General features: G+C 41.5%; 1 protein-coding gene across 2 annotated transcripts in view; it reads left to right on the top strand.

Moving 5' to 3' along the window:
• Positions 1-17991, top strand: part of GALNT7 (polypeptide N-acetylgalactosaminyltransferase 7) — a 75444-nt gene that overhangs the window by 29562 nt on the left and 27891 nt on the right. For both annotated transcript variants that reach the window (XM_040589006.1, XM_040588996.1), the window contains exon 2: positions 2188-2645. In XM_040589006.1, the coding sequence (XP_040444940.1) occupies positions 2188-2645 (458 nt within the window). The remainder of the gene's footprint in view (positions 1-2187; positions 2646-17991) is intronic.

The raw sequence follows: 17991 nt of genomic DNA, 5'->3' as shown, positions 1-17991 counted from the left end.
GCCCTTATCCTTCCCTTTCTCACTCTGGCTCAAACTCTAGTTCCTCAAAAAATGGTGATGGAGGAACAAAATAATGTAATGCTTCTGCATTTTGTACATCTTCCCTATTTAAACAAGAACAAGCAGAAAGGTCAGAAAGTTTCTTGAATAAACTCTTATTATTTTGAATTGGAGCCAGTCTGACTCCCATGTTAACCTAGACATATTTTATATTGGATTTTTCTTTATTTCTGAAGTTTTATTATGTAGAATTATATGTGAGGAAAATACTGTAATGCATTAGTAAGTAATGTGTGGTTTAGTTAAACGCTGCCATGGGTCAGCGTTGCACCCTTGCCACAGTAAAGGCAAACTGCATGATGGGTTACACTAGGGAGAGCTTAGCCACCAAGCAAAGAGATGCGGTTTCTTTCCAGACACACAGCATTAACAAGCCTGCGTCTGGTTTCTCCTCCTGCACTGACCAGTACAGGAGAGATGTTAACAAATGGGGAGGACCTAGCAAAGACCTGCTAGGGAAGTTACAGGGCTGCAGGACATGACACGGTCATGGAAAGGGTAGAGGAGCTCGGCTTCCTTTGGCTGGAGAAAAGTCTAACAGGGAATCTAATTGCATCTTTTCGCACTCAAAAGAGAGATTACAGAGAAGATGGAAATAAAGTCTTCTGAGGGGTGCACGCTGAAAGGGCAAGAGGCAGTCATCGCTAGGTATGACATGAGAAACTTCTACTGAGGTATGAGGAAAAATACCTTCACTGTGAGACGGATTGAACAACTGGAACAAGTTGTTCAGGAAAACTGGAGGTTTTCAGGGTGTGACTAGATGAACCCCTGAGAAACCGGGTATAACTGTGAAGCTATCCCAGCCTCCTGTAGGTTTGAATAGGTGACACCCTTCCGATTTCAATTTTGTGTTTGATTCTGTATTTGTGACTAGGTAGTGAGGTGTTGCTAAAATGTGTGCATTGTTCTCTTCAGATTTTGGTGTGATCTAACATCTGGCCTGTTCACAAATAGATAATTTTAGCAGGAGATCTTTCCCTGTTGTCCTCTTGGAGAGTAGTATTGGAAAAAGCAGTGACTGTATGTTTTGGGGAGCGTTCATGGGTGGGGCTGTTGTACTCTGGAGACTTCACACTTGGACTCTTCAGAGCCTTTCTGTCCAAGAAGTTTGTTCCAAAATCACCCACCCTTGTTCTAACCCCACCAATGTCACTCATCGCTGAAAACACCAAGCAGTTTTCAAAATCCTAGCCTTTCTTCTCAGGGAGAACTTCAGACCTCTTGATGGGGAGACAGGGAGGAGTGTTGTCAAACGGTATACGTTGTTTTAAACAAGGATGCAGGAGGTATCGGTGCCAGTGCCTGTGGCAGCTCTCTTCAGCCCCAGCACAGCTTCCCAGGCGGGTCTGTCTGTGTGGCCATGCAACAGATCGGATCAGGGCTGCATCTCATTTTTGCCTGCTGTCCCCAGTGCCTTCAGCTTACCTCATGGCTCTAAGTAAACAGTGCTGCTGTTGCGGCAAAGGGAGCAAAGCTTGGTGGGAGCAAGTCGGGGGAGGGGGGTTCGGGAGGGGTGAAGGGTAGGGATTAGACGTGGCTTGAGACTGCTGCAGATGTCCGTGCCAGATTACACGTAGTCACGGCATGCTTTCCCAGTGCAGAAACATGTTGAGGCTGTATCTAGCAACCACTGAGACCCTACAGAAGTCTCAGCAGCCAGTACACATAGCCTCAGAAACACCCTGTGTCCAAGAGTGGCCCCAAGGAGACTGTGCTCTGTGTTGCGGTGTTGGCTGCCTCTGCACCACCCTGTCCTTCATAAGTGCTTCATCAGTGCTCCCTGCATGTTAGTTTGGTGTGCAGCCTGAACTATGTTCAAGTTAACATGTCCTACGTGGGTATTTGGTCTTTGGGAACGCTTTGGGCATTAGGCCATTTCCAGGACCTGCTCATCAAGGTAAGTGTGGTCAATGGCTGGTGATGCTCTCCAGCAGCCAGTTGCTTTTGTTAAAAGTGTGCATTGAGCCCCTTAACAGAGACTTCTCCCTTCTTGCTTAACATATACTTAGTACCAACTAAATATGCATTAGTACCAACTAAATATGCATTAACGTACTGGATTTAAATAAATAAAGGGTCATCAATTTGTATGATCTACTGCTGTTTCTCTCTGTGTGTATATAGGATGAACAAGAAGCCAACAGACCCATGCCAAACAAAGGAGACCATGGACTAGGAAATGAGAAGTTCAAACCTGTGGTACCTTGGCCTCATGTTGAAGGTGTGGAAGTGGACTTGGAATCCATTCGAAGGAAAAATAAGGCCAAAAATGAACTAAATCATCATGGTGGTGGTGATAACAAACAGCAAAACATCATCCAGAGGCAGTATCTCACATTTAAGCCTCAGACATTTGTTTACCGAGATCCTGTTTTACGACCTGGAGTCCTTGGTAATTTTGAACCCAAAGAGCCTGAGCCTCATGGAGTTGTTGGTGGTCCTGGAGAGGAAGCGAAGCCATACGTTTTAGGACCAGATTACAAAGAATCCATTCAAGCCAGCATTAAAGAGTTTGGGTTTAATATGGTTGCAAGTGATATGATCTCACTAGATCGGAGCGTTAATGACTTGCGTCAAGAAGAGTAAGCAAACTTTTTGTTTTCTTTTAGTTCTCTTTTTATGGGATTTAGTTATTTTCTTTCCATATATCTTAATAGATGCTTAAAATAATACTAATTAGGGCAAATACTTAAAGCTTCTTGTCCTGACAGGCAAGAGTACCATATTATGCCATATGTTTCCATATATTATTCTTAATGCTGTTGCCATTATTACTTTCATGAATACTTAATCTATATTGATTTATCTCTGAAGTCATCTGTTTTAGTGTCTAATTGCATGCATTTGTAATTTCCAGGTCCAGCCACAGTCTTCATTGTCATACCTTCTTTTCTTAATCCATAACTTCTTAAGATATGGCTTTAAGAAAGAATTATTTTCTTTCTTAGAAATTCCTATACTAGTTATTCAGTTTTGGTTTCGCGCCAGTGCTTTAAAAATTAAAACTAACTAACTAAACAGAGAACAGAAACAAAGAAATATTGTTCCCTTTACATAACTCTGCTTAATTACCTGTATTAAGAGAAATACAGATCAGCCATAGTGGTGTTTGGGGTTTGGAGCTGACAGAAGAGTAGTCTTTTGTCATCAAGAAGGAAGCAATCTTAGAAAAAACATTTTTTACTTCCTGGGAGGGTGTCTACTTTGGTGTGGGGAAATTCTGGGAAGTTACTAACATTTGCTTAATGATTACTAATAAGTTTACATAGTTTCTTCTGATCTTTGGTATATGCTGGAGCCAAATTTGCTCTCAGGCTAATCTGCATTTGATATAATTTTCCTTGTTAAATCTCAGCTAAGGACATGTCTCTGAGCAAACTGATTGATTGGCAAGTTTTTTTTGGGGTGGTTTTTTTGTTGCTGTTGAGGTGGGGAGGGGTGGTTCTTGGTGGGGTTTTTTTTTTGTTTCTTTGGGGTTTTTTGCATTTGGAGGGGGAGGGTATATGAATTTAGATATGGAACGTGGTATGTGCCAGTTTTCCCTTCCCCATCATCCCTAGCAATGGAGCATGCCGATCCCTGGATTGGGTGCCAACCTCTGGGTTGTATGTTTCCAGCTGTGGCAGCTGATCTGTTTGGTTGGTCACTGGCTGGTTACTGAGGCTTTGCTGTGGTCTTTCATAGTGAGTGTTTTTCCATTTTGCAAGGTAGGAGAGAACTGGCCAGCTGTGAGTGACTCATGCCTGTGCATGTTACAGCTGCTTGAATTTACTACCCAGTTGTGTACTCACTGAAAGTGAACGAAGTGCACAGAGAACAGCATTTCCCTTCCTGCGTGCCGTATTCCTCGGGTGAATTACTAAAGATTTCCACTTGCTGGCCGTTGGAGGAGAGGACCATGCCTGTCTGCTGCTGGTGGCAAGGAAGCATCGGCTGTCCTGGGGTTCACTTCAGTTTTCTTTCTTCACTGTGGTCAGCAGTTGGACCTCTGTGTAATGAGACTTTTCTGAAGGGGAAGAAACAATCTGGGTAACCTGTGTAGGTCAGAGTTTTCTTTGTTATAGGAGGTTATTTCCTAGCCACTGCTGCTTCTGCTGAGGCATTTGCAGCCACTGTGGGTGGCCTCTTTTGTAGGAGGCAATGGGACTGAGGACACTCACAAAGAAAAACAATTTCCCTGTCGGATGTCGTGATGAACTGAGTAGAGGGGAGCCGATGCCAGGAGTTCATGTGAGCAGAGCTCCCTTTGGCCCTGCCTTCCCTAGAGGGAGGGGGGGAAGGAGGTGGGAGCACACTCCCCTCCTTGCTGTCTGCTCCGTGAGGACAGCAAAGCAGAAATGGCAGCACTGCTGCATGCAGGTGAGACTGGGCTGCTTCTGCCCAGGCCGGTAGCCGTAACTTCGGCAGCAGAGCTCAAGTACTCTCTCTCCCCCTCCATTCTTCCCAAGGTGGAGTGCATCAGAGGGCATACGTATCTGCCAAATGGTGCTGTACCTATAGCTTCCTGAAGTATTTTTAGCATAATCTCAGTTTGTCTTTACGTCTGTTCTGAAGAAGAGTAATAAATAGAAATTCACAAACAAGAATTAAATGTTTTGCATACTTTGAGGAATAGGAAGGGCAGCCATGTGACTGATCAGAGTAGAAAATATTAATTTTAAAAACATTTCCTCCAAACACATTTGCAGGTAAGTCTTCTGTGGAGGTCAAAGCCAGGTGCTCAAATCAAACTTAGGTTTTATTATTTAATTTTTTAAGCAAGCAAACAAAACTGCATAAAAAACAATGTGAACAAAAGGCATCTTTCAGACAACTTTATATCAAATATTTTATGTGTTGAATACTTGGGATGCTTACAATTGCCCTGAATGGGTTAAAGGTTTATAGCTTCCGTGTGTCTCCTGGGAGCAGCAGACAAGGGGGGAAGCAAGGTAAGACTGGCCGATACTTCGGCATACTCAACTTCCCTGCTCATTCCCTGATACTGGTGAGAAATGCAGCAAAAGGTAGCCGATTGCCTGTTGGACATGCTGTTTATTTTCCTCCTGCTGATCTGTTTATAAAGTCCAGAAACCATTTTGGTTGATAAGGCTGATCAACTTTCAGTTTTATCCTGCCAAAGAGCAATATGATAATCTTTTTTTGGTTAACAGCATCTTGGCATTGCTAATTGAGGAAGATCATTCAATTAAAGACCGGGTTATTCATTCATACACATTTAAATCCGGGTAGACCTCACCTCAGCCTTCTCTTCCTTTAAGCGTCAAAATCTTTAAGCGTCACTGTAAGCAGTCAGGTTTGTTCAGTGAAGTATGCCAAATGCTTTCCCAGACAGTCGTAGCCGGAATGAAATAGTGCTGCAAGAACTGTCTCTTTCAGCTTAAAAGCCCATGTAGCCTTAGAGCTTGTCCCTGCTGCAGGGGAAAGAGGGAAGAAATTGTCAACAAAGGGGGATTCAGTCCTGCTATTAGATTTGACTTTGGAGGTGGACATGTTGCCAAGATGACTTGCCAGCTGCCTTTATTGATTCGGTAGGAACTTTGTTGGTGATTCTGGGCAGTCTCGGCTGCCTTAAAAAGCCTTAATTCTTGCTGTGCCCTGTAGCGAAGAGTAATATTGGATGGCATGTCGAAGTTGTTTGCTGGGTACATCGGAATATTTACGTTTTGCCAGTTCTGCATATTCCTGCCTTATGGATTTTAACCAATCTATTTTGAGGCTGAAGCCAAGCACTTCTGGCAGCATACAGCAAGTCATAGGTTTGGTTAAACAAAATCAAGAATGTATGGGGATACATAAAAGTCACTGTGCAAAATGTCAAATATGGCATCATCTCACTGCAGCCTTTCAGCGCTGTGCAGGAGGGCCAGGGGAGCCATAAACTGGGTGTAGGTGAAGCAATACCTGTTTTCCACTTTATTTCTAGTGGCAAAGAAGTAGAGCAGGCTTAGCAGGCCCTGTCCAGAACCTCAGTATACAGTTGCTGGAAGAAAACTTTTACTTAAAACTTGGTTATTTTTACCATTTTTTGATAGTTTTTTATTATCCTGGTAGGTGGCAGCCTTTTAAGAGCAATCATTCATACTGAATTTTACATGTTGTCCCTGCCTCCTAGCGGACCTGTGATAAAACTAATGTTAGCTTTAGGGAAGAAGGATATTGATTTGATTGCTCCCTGAATTTTTTATTAATCTTTTGTGATCAGGAGTCTACACAGAGGTAGAGCTGAAGTAAAAATAGAGTAGTCTCTGGGTGCTTTTGAATTCAAGATAAACACACCGTGCTGGGGAAATAAAAACTGGACCTAGGTTTGAAGATACATGCTGTCACCTAACAAGGTGTGTCCTCTCAAAAAAAAAATCTTAACTGAAGAGAATTTCTGCTAGGGACAACAAGAACTGAATTGTTTTTCCAGAATAATGAACCACTTGTCCAGAGTATTTTAAAATAAAATGGAATTTTAAAAATACTGCTGTAGTCTGACCAGAGATCATTCTTCTTTACAATCTTGTCTCTAGCTCTGGCCAATAGCATATGCTTGGGAGAAAACATACAAGAACAGACTAAGTTTCATTCCTGGCAACCAGTGGGCTGGGAAACTTGAGCAAAAACTTGCAACAGGATTGTCATGCTTCATGGACCTTTTTCAGTGCACAGGCTTGTTTTTTAAATGCTTTTATACTCCCGGCATTAATAACATCCAGAGTCAGTAACTTTTTCCAGGCTGAAGAACATGGTGTGTGTTTCAAGCTCTTCTCCCAGATACTGTCACGTACCACCCTGTGATACAGGAGTATTGGAGAGATCTACATGAAGCTAATGCAGAAATGTTTCATATTCCTTCCTTATTATTCCTGCCATTGTATTTGTCCTTTCATTAACTCTGAGCTAAAATGCTTAAAGACCTATCCATGTTTGACTAAGATTTATTTTTTTTTTTGAGTGGTAATGTCAAATGTAGGGTCTATCACAGAGTATACACACTAAGAGGCGTCTCGTACTGCATATACCTTTACTTGCACTTGCAATGAACTCTTCTGCCAGCTCATTTCCTCCGTAGTGTCCCTGAATTATTCTGCAGCTGTTTATAGTCATTTTAATTGCAACTACCAAAAACAGTTTTCATTGTTCAGTAATGACCTGGAAGAGCAGGTGAACAGCTTGGCTTCCAGCACAAAACACTTATGCTGCTACAGTCACAAACTTGCTTAAAAAATTGGAATGAATAGATAGCTTTTACATTTTAGCAGTTGTTATTAGAAGAGATCTTCTATCTTGCCATGCCATACCCAGCAAAGAACCTTATCAAAGGCTTTGGAATTTCAGTTACTGTATTAATAGGCTCACCCGTGTCCACATACCTTTGGATTTCTTCAAAAGATATGTTTCTGTGGCATGGCTTTCTGGCACAAAAAGCTGTTTTTATGGTTTACTAATTTTGTTATTTATTACTAGCTTCTTTTCAACACAGAAGTCAGACTTAGTGATCTGCAATTCTTTAGCTACCCAGGGCCCTTTTATAAAAATTGGTGTTGTGTTTTCCTCCGTCTATTTGTTTGATAACAAGGCTGGTGTCAGCAACAGCTACAGAACACAATAGTTTGTCAGTTCCTGTTGCATTCTTTTGGAAATACTGGGTTTATTTAAAATTTATGGCAGAAGAATCCATTAGAAGCTATCGTGCAGATGCGTCTGAATTACAAAGTCCCTAAGCTTCAGGTAGCTGAAGATAGGAGCATATAGTGGGAAGTATCGCTATGTGCTTGCCTTGCTTTTGTTCTCTTCCCTGGGTGTCTGGCTAAGAGTTTGACGGAAATTATTTAGCTTTTCTGCTTATGAAGTGGTCTCTTTTCATTTTGATCATCTCATCTGTCATCCCAACAGACTTTCTGGCAGGCATCCTACTTGCGGTGTTTGAAAAAAATATTTCAATAGCAGCTTTTATACTTAAGTAAGCTATTTCTCAAACTTCTTTTTTAACTCTATCTTATTATTTACATTCAGTTTGTCTGAATTGGTGCTTATTTCTGTTTTCTGTGTTTGGATACCACCCTATGCACTTAAAGAATATCTGTCTTACTGCTAACAGCATCTGATTTTTAATCATGCTGGCTTTCCCTAGTTCCTCTGTAGGTTGTTTTTTTTAATAGTTAATGGTAAACATTCTCAGCTTCTCATACAGTGTCTTTGAAAAAGCTCCATTCTACCTGAAAGCATTTTACCCTTAGTTTATCTTTTCAATAAGCCAACTCATGTCTTTATAATTCCCCTTTTCAGAAGGAGGCGTCACTAGGCCATCTGTCTTCTAGCACTGGAATTTCAGTGCGTTGTGGCTACAGTTAGAGTATGGTTCCTACACAGGTATGTCTTCAGCGGAGCTCCACGCTGTGCTGAGTACTCAAAATGCGCTGCTTCTCTTGTGGGTGCTCTGGTGTTTTGTCCCCTGGGAACACTAACTGCTGATGCCTGAAACAGTAGTCTCTGGAGCATGGTTGGTATTTACTGTGTCCCCTGAGGCGGTGGAAGTTTCCTGCCTGTGTTTTCTGTCTTCTCAGGTGCTTCAGTTCCTCCTACATGTCACAGGTGCTGTCTGAGTCCTGCTTGGGCAGCCACTACTGCTGTATGGTGGTATCAATGGCTTCCCCTTGTCTTCATGCTAGAAGATCCCTGGCACATTTAAGCTGTAGTAATTTGGTTCTGGTTTATTTTAGAGAAGGCAGTCCCTGGATGAAGTTAATCAATTCCAGAATTTTCACCAGGTACTCATGAATTCAGAACATGCTGCTCTATACCATTTTCTCATCCAGGCACTGAAGCACTGCTGCTTTTTTTTCTTTATTTTTCTTGCCATTGCCTGGAAATTTGGTAAATCCAGGTATTTTCTCCCTCTTTCCATCTGGAAAAAATAAAGACATAAATTGTCCATGTCCATACCCTCTCAGCCCCATGACGGAGGAGGGTATGAGGTGCTGAATCAGTCCTTGGGCCAGGCCTCTGTTGTGCTTCTTTCAACCTGTTCTGTTACTTCCCATGGTGTAGCTAAAGATAGCCACGGCAAAGCGGGCACAGTGCTGGCCGGAGGGGCTCTGGCATTTGGAGCTGTGGGTAAAAGCCTGACTGGAAAGACCTGCTGCAAAATCAGGCCTCCAGTTCAATGGGTTTAAAATAGAGACATAAGTGAAATGATTGTCACTCTTAGAAGTCCAGCTGCATGAAATCTGTGGTCAATTGTCATATCACATCAATGAAAAATGTTCTTTCTTATGTTCTCATGGAAGACTCTAGTTCTGCTGCATGACTATCTGAGCAGATATATAAGTTGTATAATAATCTCAGTATGTTTTAAAAAATTAATATAAACCCCAGTGTTAAATGTTGTCATTGTGTGTTGGCCTCCTTCTGACAAGTCAAACTGCATTTTGCTTTTTAAGTCATTATCCTAAATGGATCCTTGCAGGACATAGCCTTATGCTTTTTATTCCCAGTGGCTGTTGTTAATAGCTGGTTTGATGCAGGAAAAGATAGTAATTTGGAGTTGGAAGCTTTTTCAGGGTCAGGATGAAGGATGTGCCCTTGGTAAAACCATGTTGGCTCTTCCCAAACACCTTCTTTGTGCACTTAGAAATGGCTTCCACCTTCTGTCATCTTTGCAAGGGCAGAGATTAGGCTGGCTGGCCATAGTTCCCTGGATCTTCCTGCTTGACGGTGTGCATGGCATTTGTCTTTGTCAGTCCTCAGGAACCACGATCAGGTGCCACGACCTTGTAAAAATGGTTGCGCATGACCTCATAATGTCATCACAAGCTCCCTCAGCACCCTCCGGTGTGGCCCATCCAGTCCCATGGACTTGTGTTGTGTTTACCGCGTTTGCTGTGATGTGTCCAGTGATGTGGTCCCTGACCCAACCTTCCTTTATGGTGAATATTCCTTCATTCTGCAAACTTTGCCACTACACACCCAGACTGGGGAGGTATGACAGCAAACCTTGCAAGTGAAGACTGAGGGAAATCAGGTGTAGGGTGTCTCACTTTTTTCAGTGTCCTTTGACACCAAGTTGCATCTCATTCAGCAGTAAACCTGTGTTTTCTTTAGTGTTCCTTTTGCCTACAAGCTCTTCTCATTGCCCTTCCCATCTCATGGTTCTCAACTTCACTGGAGCTTTGCCTTTATTTGTCTCTGCAAGTGCTCAGGCAGTATTTCTGTACTCCTTCTAGGTAGCCAGTCCGTGCATCTACCTTCCCTACTCTTTCTTTTTGCATTGGAGCTCCTTCAGGAGTTCTTGGTGCAGCCAGCTGGGCTTTCTGCTGTGCCTGTTTGACTTACTGCATGTGGGGATGGGCTGTTCATGCATTTTGGGGAGGTTGTCCTCAAAGAAGCCATTCCTGGGACACTTTTGACAAAGTAACATCTGAAATCTTGAACTTCTCGTGACAGATGTTAGCAAACATTTAAGTAATGGTTCCTCTGTTGGAAGAAATCAAAAAGAGACAGAAAACTGTCTGATGGACAAAACGGCTGATGACTATGCGTGTTGAGCTGTGACAGTAAGCTGTCTGGTGTATGGCTCATTTCAAGAGCTACATCTGGTTATACAAGACCAAAGCAATGTGAGTTGTTCCAAAGAAACTGTGTTCAGTATTTCTAAAAAATACATATCTACAATGCATTAGTTGCAGAGTCTTTGTAGTGTCTTTTATCTCAAAACCACTAAGCAGCAATGCAGGTTTTCCTTTATGAAGTTTGCTTTCTTGGTAGAAGACTCCAGTCTGCCTCTGCCATTTCCATTGGTATATTTTGTTGGGCTCGAGTCATGCTGATTGCCTTTGGGTTGGAATTTAAGTCGACTTGGGATTGAAATTTAAGTCAAGAAGCATTCTCTTGAAGTATGTTGTAAGAGATCTCTGTGAAACTCCTTATCTGTCCTATTTACTAACTTATATTACTGTAGAGCCCTTAAGCCAGGGATGTTCACACTGTTGATCAGATTTCATGCCAGGGTAATTAACTGTTGGCTGCAAGAAAGGATCAGTGCTCAACATGCCTTGGTCAGGCTTGATACGCTGCTGTTATCCAACCCACACACGACTTGCTTACAAATTGTTCTTACTGACCCAGAGGGTTTTAGTGTTATGCCTATTTAAGCTACTTTTTTTTTTTGACAGCTTCTTTTGACAAATGTTGCAGGAATTTTATTCTGAGTAGTTTGACAGGGAGAGGAAACATCATGACTCTCTGTGAATGTTTATGGCATGAGACAAATTAATCTTTAGTGGATTTTTTTTTTCAATATGTCATTAGATAACTGCTGTCTGATCACCAGCGTGAGCCAGAATTTCAGCTGCATCACCCACACACACCTATCAGTCTGATCATGGCAAAATAAATATTTTTAAGTGTTTTTTCCTTCCACGGATTATCCAGTTTGACTTTTCCTTTTTAATGACATTATTGCTGTTACAAGGCATGTCCCCTGGGCCATGCAAATTTGTACTTGAATAATTGGATCTGTTATCATGGGTCACCTTTTTACTTCAAACAGAGCAACTGGCAATTAGCTTTTGTTGAAAAACCTGAAAAAGTAACTCTTCCTTGCTTGAGTACAATGCTGCTTGTGTATAGAAATGTATTTTTGGACAACTGTTTTTGCAGTTTGCAACATTTTATAAAACAAATCAAAAGGGAATGAGAAAGGGAATTAAAAATTGTACATTGTTTTGAAGGGTGTTTTATTCATTTATTTATTTTTAGTTTTAGAACAAGCAGAGGAGGGATTTCTTGCCGAAAATAAAGACTTCTGACTTGACTTAAAAATACACACATGCAGAGCTGTTAGTAAAGGTATTTTTCCTGTCATAGTTTAGTGGTGACAGCTTAGACTCTTTGGTTGGTCCAAGTGCTATTTAAAAATATCAAACTGTATAGAAAAATTTTGGTGCTGGACTTGAGTCAAAAAAATACAGAAATCTTTAATTGTAAACAGTTACTCAGGGTATAAATTAAGGCAGCTGAATTTTGGCTATGCATTAGAAATGGATGGTTTTCTTGCTCTGGACAAATAATGTGATTTTAATATATTTTCTTACAGTAAGTAGTTGGTTGTCTGGTCAGTCTTGTTGTAGCTAAGGAGAATTGAATAGAAAAGCTCTAGAGTGGAGCCTGCTTTCTTCAGGAATGTGATTAGTTCCTTAATTATAGCACTGTGCAAATTACATATTTGATACTGTTATATGAAGAATTTCAGTAATTACTGTTGGTATCTGTGTCATCGGAAATGGAGCATTAGGGACTTGGTTTCATTTCACATGGCACCTTGGGAAAATCTTTTATTCAAGTGTCACATAGTACACTGGAACTGTAACCAAGAAAACTAATTTTATAGTATGCGCATAAATCTTTGTGCACCCCTATGAGAGCTGGGGTTGAGAATCAGGTGAATTATAGTCGTCACACTGAATCAGGAAGGCTGGCTTTCTACTGCAGCTTATCAGCTGCCTTACTGCTGGCAAGACTCCTGGAGGAAAAAAAATGTGTTTAAAGTGGAATTAGCCATGTATTGTCAGAGCATCTCCTTGTAGTCAGGAAAGATTTGAATTCCAGGCATTGGCCTTAAAGCAAAACCAAGCATTTTCTGTTAATGTTTCAGGTCCCAGTAGTGAAAACTGTAGTGAAGATGGATCCTGTGTCTCTTTAGTGTTGGATGCTAGCATTTCAGATTTTAAGTCTCAACAAAGAAAAAGTTCACCCAAAGAGTACAAAGAAGTTGACAGAGGCACCAGGTGTGTTACTTGTAGTTGGATTTAATTACCTCAGTGTGTGTGCACATCTGAAATAAGAAGATCAAGCTCTGAACAGGACATCTTACCCAGCAAAAATGTATAGTGCAGTGTCTCAAGTATATTTAAATTCTGCCTTAAACCTTGACTTCAGACGAACAGGCAGAGAAAAGTCTGAGAGGTTTCCTGCAGCTGCTTGTGTAACCCTCCAGCTGCTGTCTTGCATGATAGAAATTTTGGGGCAAATAGAGGAAGAATTCTGTCAAATAAGTTGTAATCTGAAGGTGAGACTAAAAAATTAAATAAACTTCTTATGCTCTGTCTTGTTCCTGTTAACCAGAACTTACTGTGGTAAAGCATTTAAATAAACTTGGATGATGTAATTCAGTCCAGCTCAGCATGGGCAGGAACTTCAAGGTTTAGTATCTGATGAGGAAGGCATGGTAGAAACGAAGTATTTCTGTGGGACTAAGCCCACTGCTCCAAGCTTCTTTCTAGCCTTTTGTTTATCAGGTAAAACCTATCGGTGTTTGATAAATCCAAAATTATGCACAGCCTAGACTTCTCTGAGCTGTATATAAGCAAAGGGATCAAGCCGTCACTTCCTAAACTAGTGCCCACCTCAACAGAGAAATGACGAGACCTGCTGCATGCAGCGTGTTGTAGCTTCTTATCAGGGTTTTCTGAGGACACAGCTGACGCACAGCGATGTCCCATGCTGGTGCTGAGTGATCCGCTTGCCCCATCTCCTCCCTGCAATAGTGCACAGTGTGCCGTGATGCTGCAGAAGGACTGGAGGTGTGCTGGGAGGTAGGTACTGCGCCACTTTAAACCAAAACAGGAAAGAAGAGGGCTTTGGCTCCATCTCTCTGTAAGGTGGCTTCCCCATCCCCAAGGAAAGGGATTTAGTGTAGCCACCTAGCTGCCCCAGCTCTCCTGCCCTATGGTGTTTATTGCTTCAAATTTTTCAGTATTGGGCAAGTGATAACTGTGGGCAAGAATCTTGTGATTAAAAGAAAAATGCAAAGTTTATTCCTTTAGTTTTCCTATGAGCCAGGTCTCTGTGCAAACCTTGCCCAGAGTTTGGATTGTGGCACTTTCAGAGTTATGATAGGATATGTATAATAGGAGATGTAGCTTGTGCTTCCAGGGGCACTAATAACAAAATTATAATTATATAATATATTTTTATATTATATATACTATTATAATTATGTAATCAGTCATATAGGCTACTACACGAATGGAAACTAACATAGCTTTTAGGTATTGTAAAAATAGGAAATGCTGTTTCAGCATAGGTTTAAGCTGTTAGGTAGTGTGTAGTAGAGATTTTACTGCTGTCTGCTGAAGGCAAATAAAAAAAAATTACTCTGCTTATCAAACTGTCTTTTTAGGTTTGTCATTTCACTTCTCTTCCAGAACCCCTGTTTTGTAAGTTGACTACTTTAATCTTATATTGATGTTGATGATGCATGAAAATACCCTATAAGGCTTCATAGGTAGCAAATCAGTATTAACATTAGATTTAGTTAGTCTTACCTTAACAACAAAATGCCCAGTTCTCTGTCTACTCTGGGCTTGGGCAATGTTCCCTCTGGCTTGCAGGCACCAGGCAACCGCTCTCAGCTAGGACTTTGGTGGTCTCAATCACACAGATGAGCAAACTATTGAAGATGTTTTGTGAGAGAAACTCATCCATCTTCCTAGGGGGTAGATGCAGTAATCATTATAAATTTATGATTTAAAATAACAAGCAGCCCTGACCTCAGTATCAAAGTATGTAAACAGCATGCTGTGTGCTGAACCACTGTCTCCTCCTAAGGTAAGAACAGGGCTTACTGGAAAAGGAAGCTGCAAATGGAAACAGAGCCCCTGATATTTTTGGGCTCTGCTGGTGTTAGACTTTCTCAAAGAGTGAGAAAAATTCATATGCTATAAAGCAATTATCAGTAGTGATAATTGATTTCACTATGAATGTCATACCAATTTAAATAAACATGAAATAAAATACAATTTAGAATAGTGAACAGTTTTATTAATGGAGAGGAGAGATTCCATTATTTTTATGTCATTTACAATTTCAGGGTAAGTGCTAAATTGAGACCTTCAGCTTTGTAGTGATTCAGAGCTCTCAGCTTGAAACTGCTGGAGCTGTTACAGGAATGCGACGGCAGCTGCCTGTCTCGAAGGAATCTGTGCTGCTACATTTTGGTCTGTGCTCACAAGTACAGTGCTTTAAAATGCAGAGAGGGGACTGAATGTGCCTTTGGTAAGCACAGGTGCTGGTTAGATAGTCCCATTACGGGCCCAATACCGCTCACTTTTCTCTGGAGCTTAGCTGCTGGTATGCTGGGGAAGTTAGGAATTCAGGATGACGTGAGAAGTACTTCTGCTGGCTCCACATCTTGCCCTCTTAAGTATTTATCTGATTGGGGTTTACCATTAAATTGTCTTCGAGGTGCTGTCTTGTTCCCTTCTTGCATTTTTGCTTGATGGCTGAATCACTCTTTCAAGAGAAGCAGCCTCTAGCCTTGACTTATTTTAGCCTAAGGAGACTTCAGCCTACATCTGCAACTGCAGTGCTTGCTAACGGGGAGGCTGTAGGATCATCCAGTCCTTGGAGCATGTATGGACGATCACATTTGTGGGGCCATGGGATATCAGTAAGAGCAAGCCAATGAATAAAGTACAAAGCTGTAAAGCTAAAAGCAGAATTTCCCCAAGCGAAGAGTGCTGCAGCCCAGATGTCTAGCTTCTTCTGCAGAGGGGTCCCCTGTAAAAAGGTTCCTTTCCTGCTGTGGCTGGTGCTCAACTTTGTGATCGAGGGACAGGGATGTTGGTGTGGCGTGGTCTCCAACAGTACTGTTCCTTCTCAGGGGTGGAGAAGGGCGTAAGACTAACTCACATCTCAAGTGTGCACACTAATAGAAGAAATGTTACTCACCCTGTTTCTCCATTAGATCATTACTGTGTCTTCGGAAAGCTTTCTTCACGCTCCAGTGATGCATCACTCCATGGTTCTGCTCCATAATACCAGTGCTGATTCGGAGACAGGGGTTTTTTATTCATGGACTAAAGGTGTTGATTCCTTTCACCTATTTGCTCCCTGAGGAAAAGAAGCAAAGAGCTGCTTTTCCTGCAGCACTGCCCTGGGAGGGTGTTGCCAGCCCTTCACAGATCTGTGGGCGCCTGCTCCTCTGCTCCTTGCCCCATACAATAACGCTTTACAAGGGCCAGGAAAAGTCATGTGAAGCACCTAGAGGCAAGACTAGCTTAAGGGTGCTACCCTCCATTCCTGTGTATCTTCTGCAGTGTACCATCCTCTCAGCTGTACAGGTAAGTATTCAAAATAATTGGAAGTGAGCCTGTTTACTCATTTGGTTCACAGCATATCAGCACAGCTGGCCGGCAGGCTACACCCAAAAGGGCACCATGCTACCGTATGTGGGCAGGATAGCACCCAGGGGATGAAGCTAGAGGTTCAAACATATTTAAATCCTCTTTGTCACAGCCCCTTTTGTGCTTTGAATCTGCCTGTGCCAGTTTTCAACAGCTTGCAGATTTTGCCTGGACGCCCATATCTACTTGACCCTATCTTTTAAAACTGAAGCGCGAGTCTGGAAATTCAGGCTTTTTATTTACCTTTTCTGGTGCCTAAAACTTACAGGGAAACGAGTACTGTAAAATTCAGCTTCAAACACAAGGGAAATGCTTTTATGTTTTTTTGGTATTTAGTTTGCCAACCACTGGATGTCAGTGCTGCTCCACTGAAGAAGGGCTCTTGCCTGGTTCCTTCCCTGTGGATATGAAGGAAATGAGAGTGGAGATTCCTGATTTTTGTCTCTCAAATACTTGAGTACATTTCTTGGGGAAAATTGCCACAGATATTGAAATATTTATTAATTCCAAATCTAAAACAATTACCATGTTTCAAACCTCTAATTCTCAATGCAAGATGAGAGACAAGATTGTGCATAGGAGTTACTGCAGTCTCTTGGAGCTTATGGGCTTGATGAGTCAGTCTGTGGACTGTCCAATAAGTGAAATAAAGCCTCTGGAAAAAGCTAAAAGTATAATCTTACTAGAGGTATAAATGTAGTGCTTTTATGGCTTGCAAATGGCACATTTAGCAACACGTGATTTTTCAAGTTTAAAAGGTGAAATGTGCTGACAGATTTGAGGAGATTAAGTTGGATATGTAGCAAAAAGCCTGTCTAGACCTCTGGTTTTATGTTTTAAAAATGTATTAAATACAGATCAAAAAATGCTTATAAATTGCTCACAGATGTGTTGTTCAGTTCAGGCTCTTGTAATACATTTGGCTTTTTTGAATTATGTTAAGTTACTTGCTGTCTTTCATTCTTACGCTCTTCACCATTTTGTTCTTAAATGTGACTTGGCGATACTGCAGCAAGTGGGAGAAATAAGCAACCAAAAGATCTGGGGATTTTTGCAGGGTTTGCTTTGTTTCTGTTGTTGAAGGCAGTCTGAAATGTTTTAGCTGTCTGTCTTTTTAATTGGAGAGCAAAAAATTTCCGAGCTAAACTGCTGAAAGTACAGGTCAGCGGCATGGTGCAACCTGCATCAGATACTGCCTTCTCCTTTGAGGCAAAAGGTGCTATTAATTTTCACTACATTTTACATGGAGCTATTGAATGGCATTCAGCTGGCACACCGATTTTGAACCTGTAACACCCCGTTTTCATCCATTTTAACGTAATTCTATCACCAGAATTTATCCAGCTGTATATATGTGTAAAGCAACATGGTTCTGTTATTAATCTGTTGTTAAACACACGATGGAAAATCTTCCACACAGCCAACTTTACACCTAAGTAGCATATCCATTTTATATCTGCAAATCACTAAGTAAGTTGTCGACAGCTTAAGCCTTAAATGCTTGTGCTACAAACGAAAGTATTGCATCCTGTAATCAGCTGAAGCCTTTCGAGAGGTATCTATGGAAGGAAGGCAGCAGTGGCCTGAACTATGCATTTTAAACAGTCTAGCACTTGTATATTGGCAGTTCATAAATATGAGTAGCTGCAGCTACTTCAGGCACAGAAACATTGGAGCTGGAGGATTTTAGTTAGTAAACCATACTAGTAGAGATCGTGCCATTTCAGAGGTTGCTTACAGCATGCCTGACTAA

Source organism: Falco naumanni, chromosome 1 (genome assembly GCF_017639655.2).
Source record: "Falco naumanni isolate bFalNau1 chromosome 1, bFalNau1.pat, whole genome shotgun sequence".
NCBI classification, from domain to species: domain Eukaryota; kingdom Metazoa; phylum Chordata; class Aves; order Falconiformes; family Falconidae; genus Falco; species Falco naumanni.
Note: the sequence above shows the minus strand (reverse complement) of the source record. Positions and strands in the feature narration are given on the sequence as shown.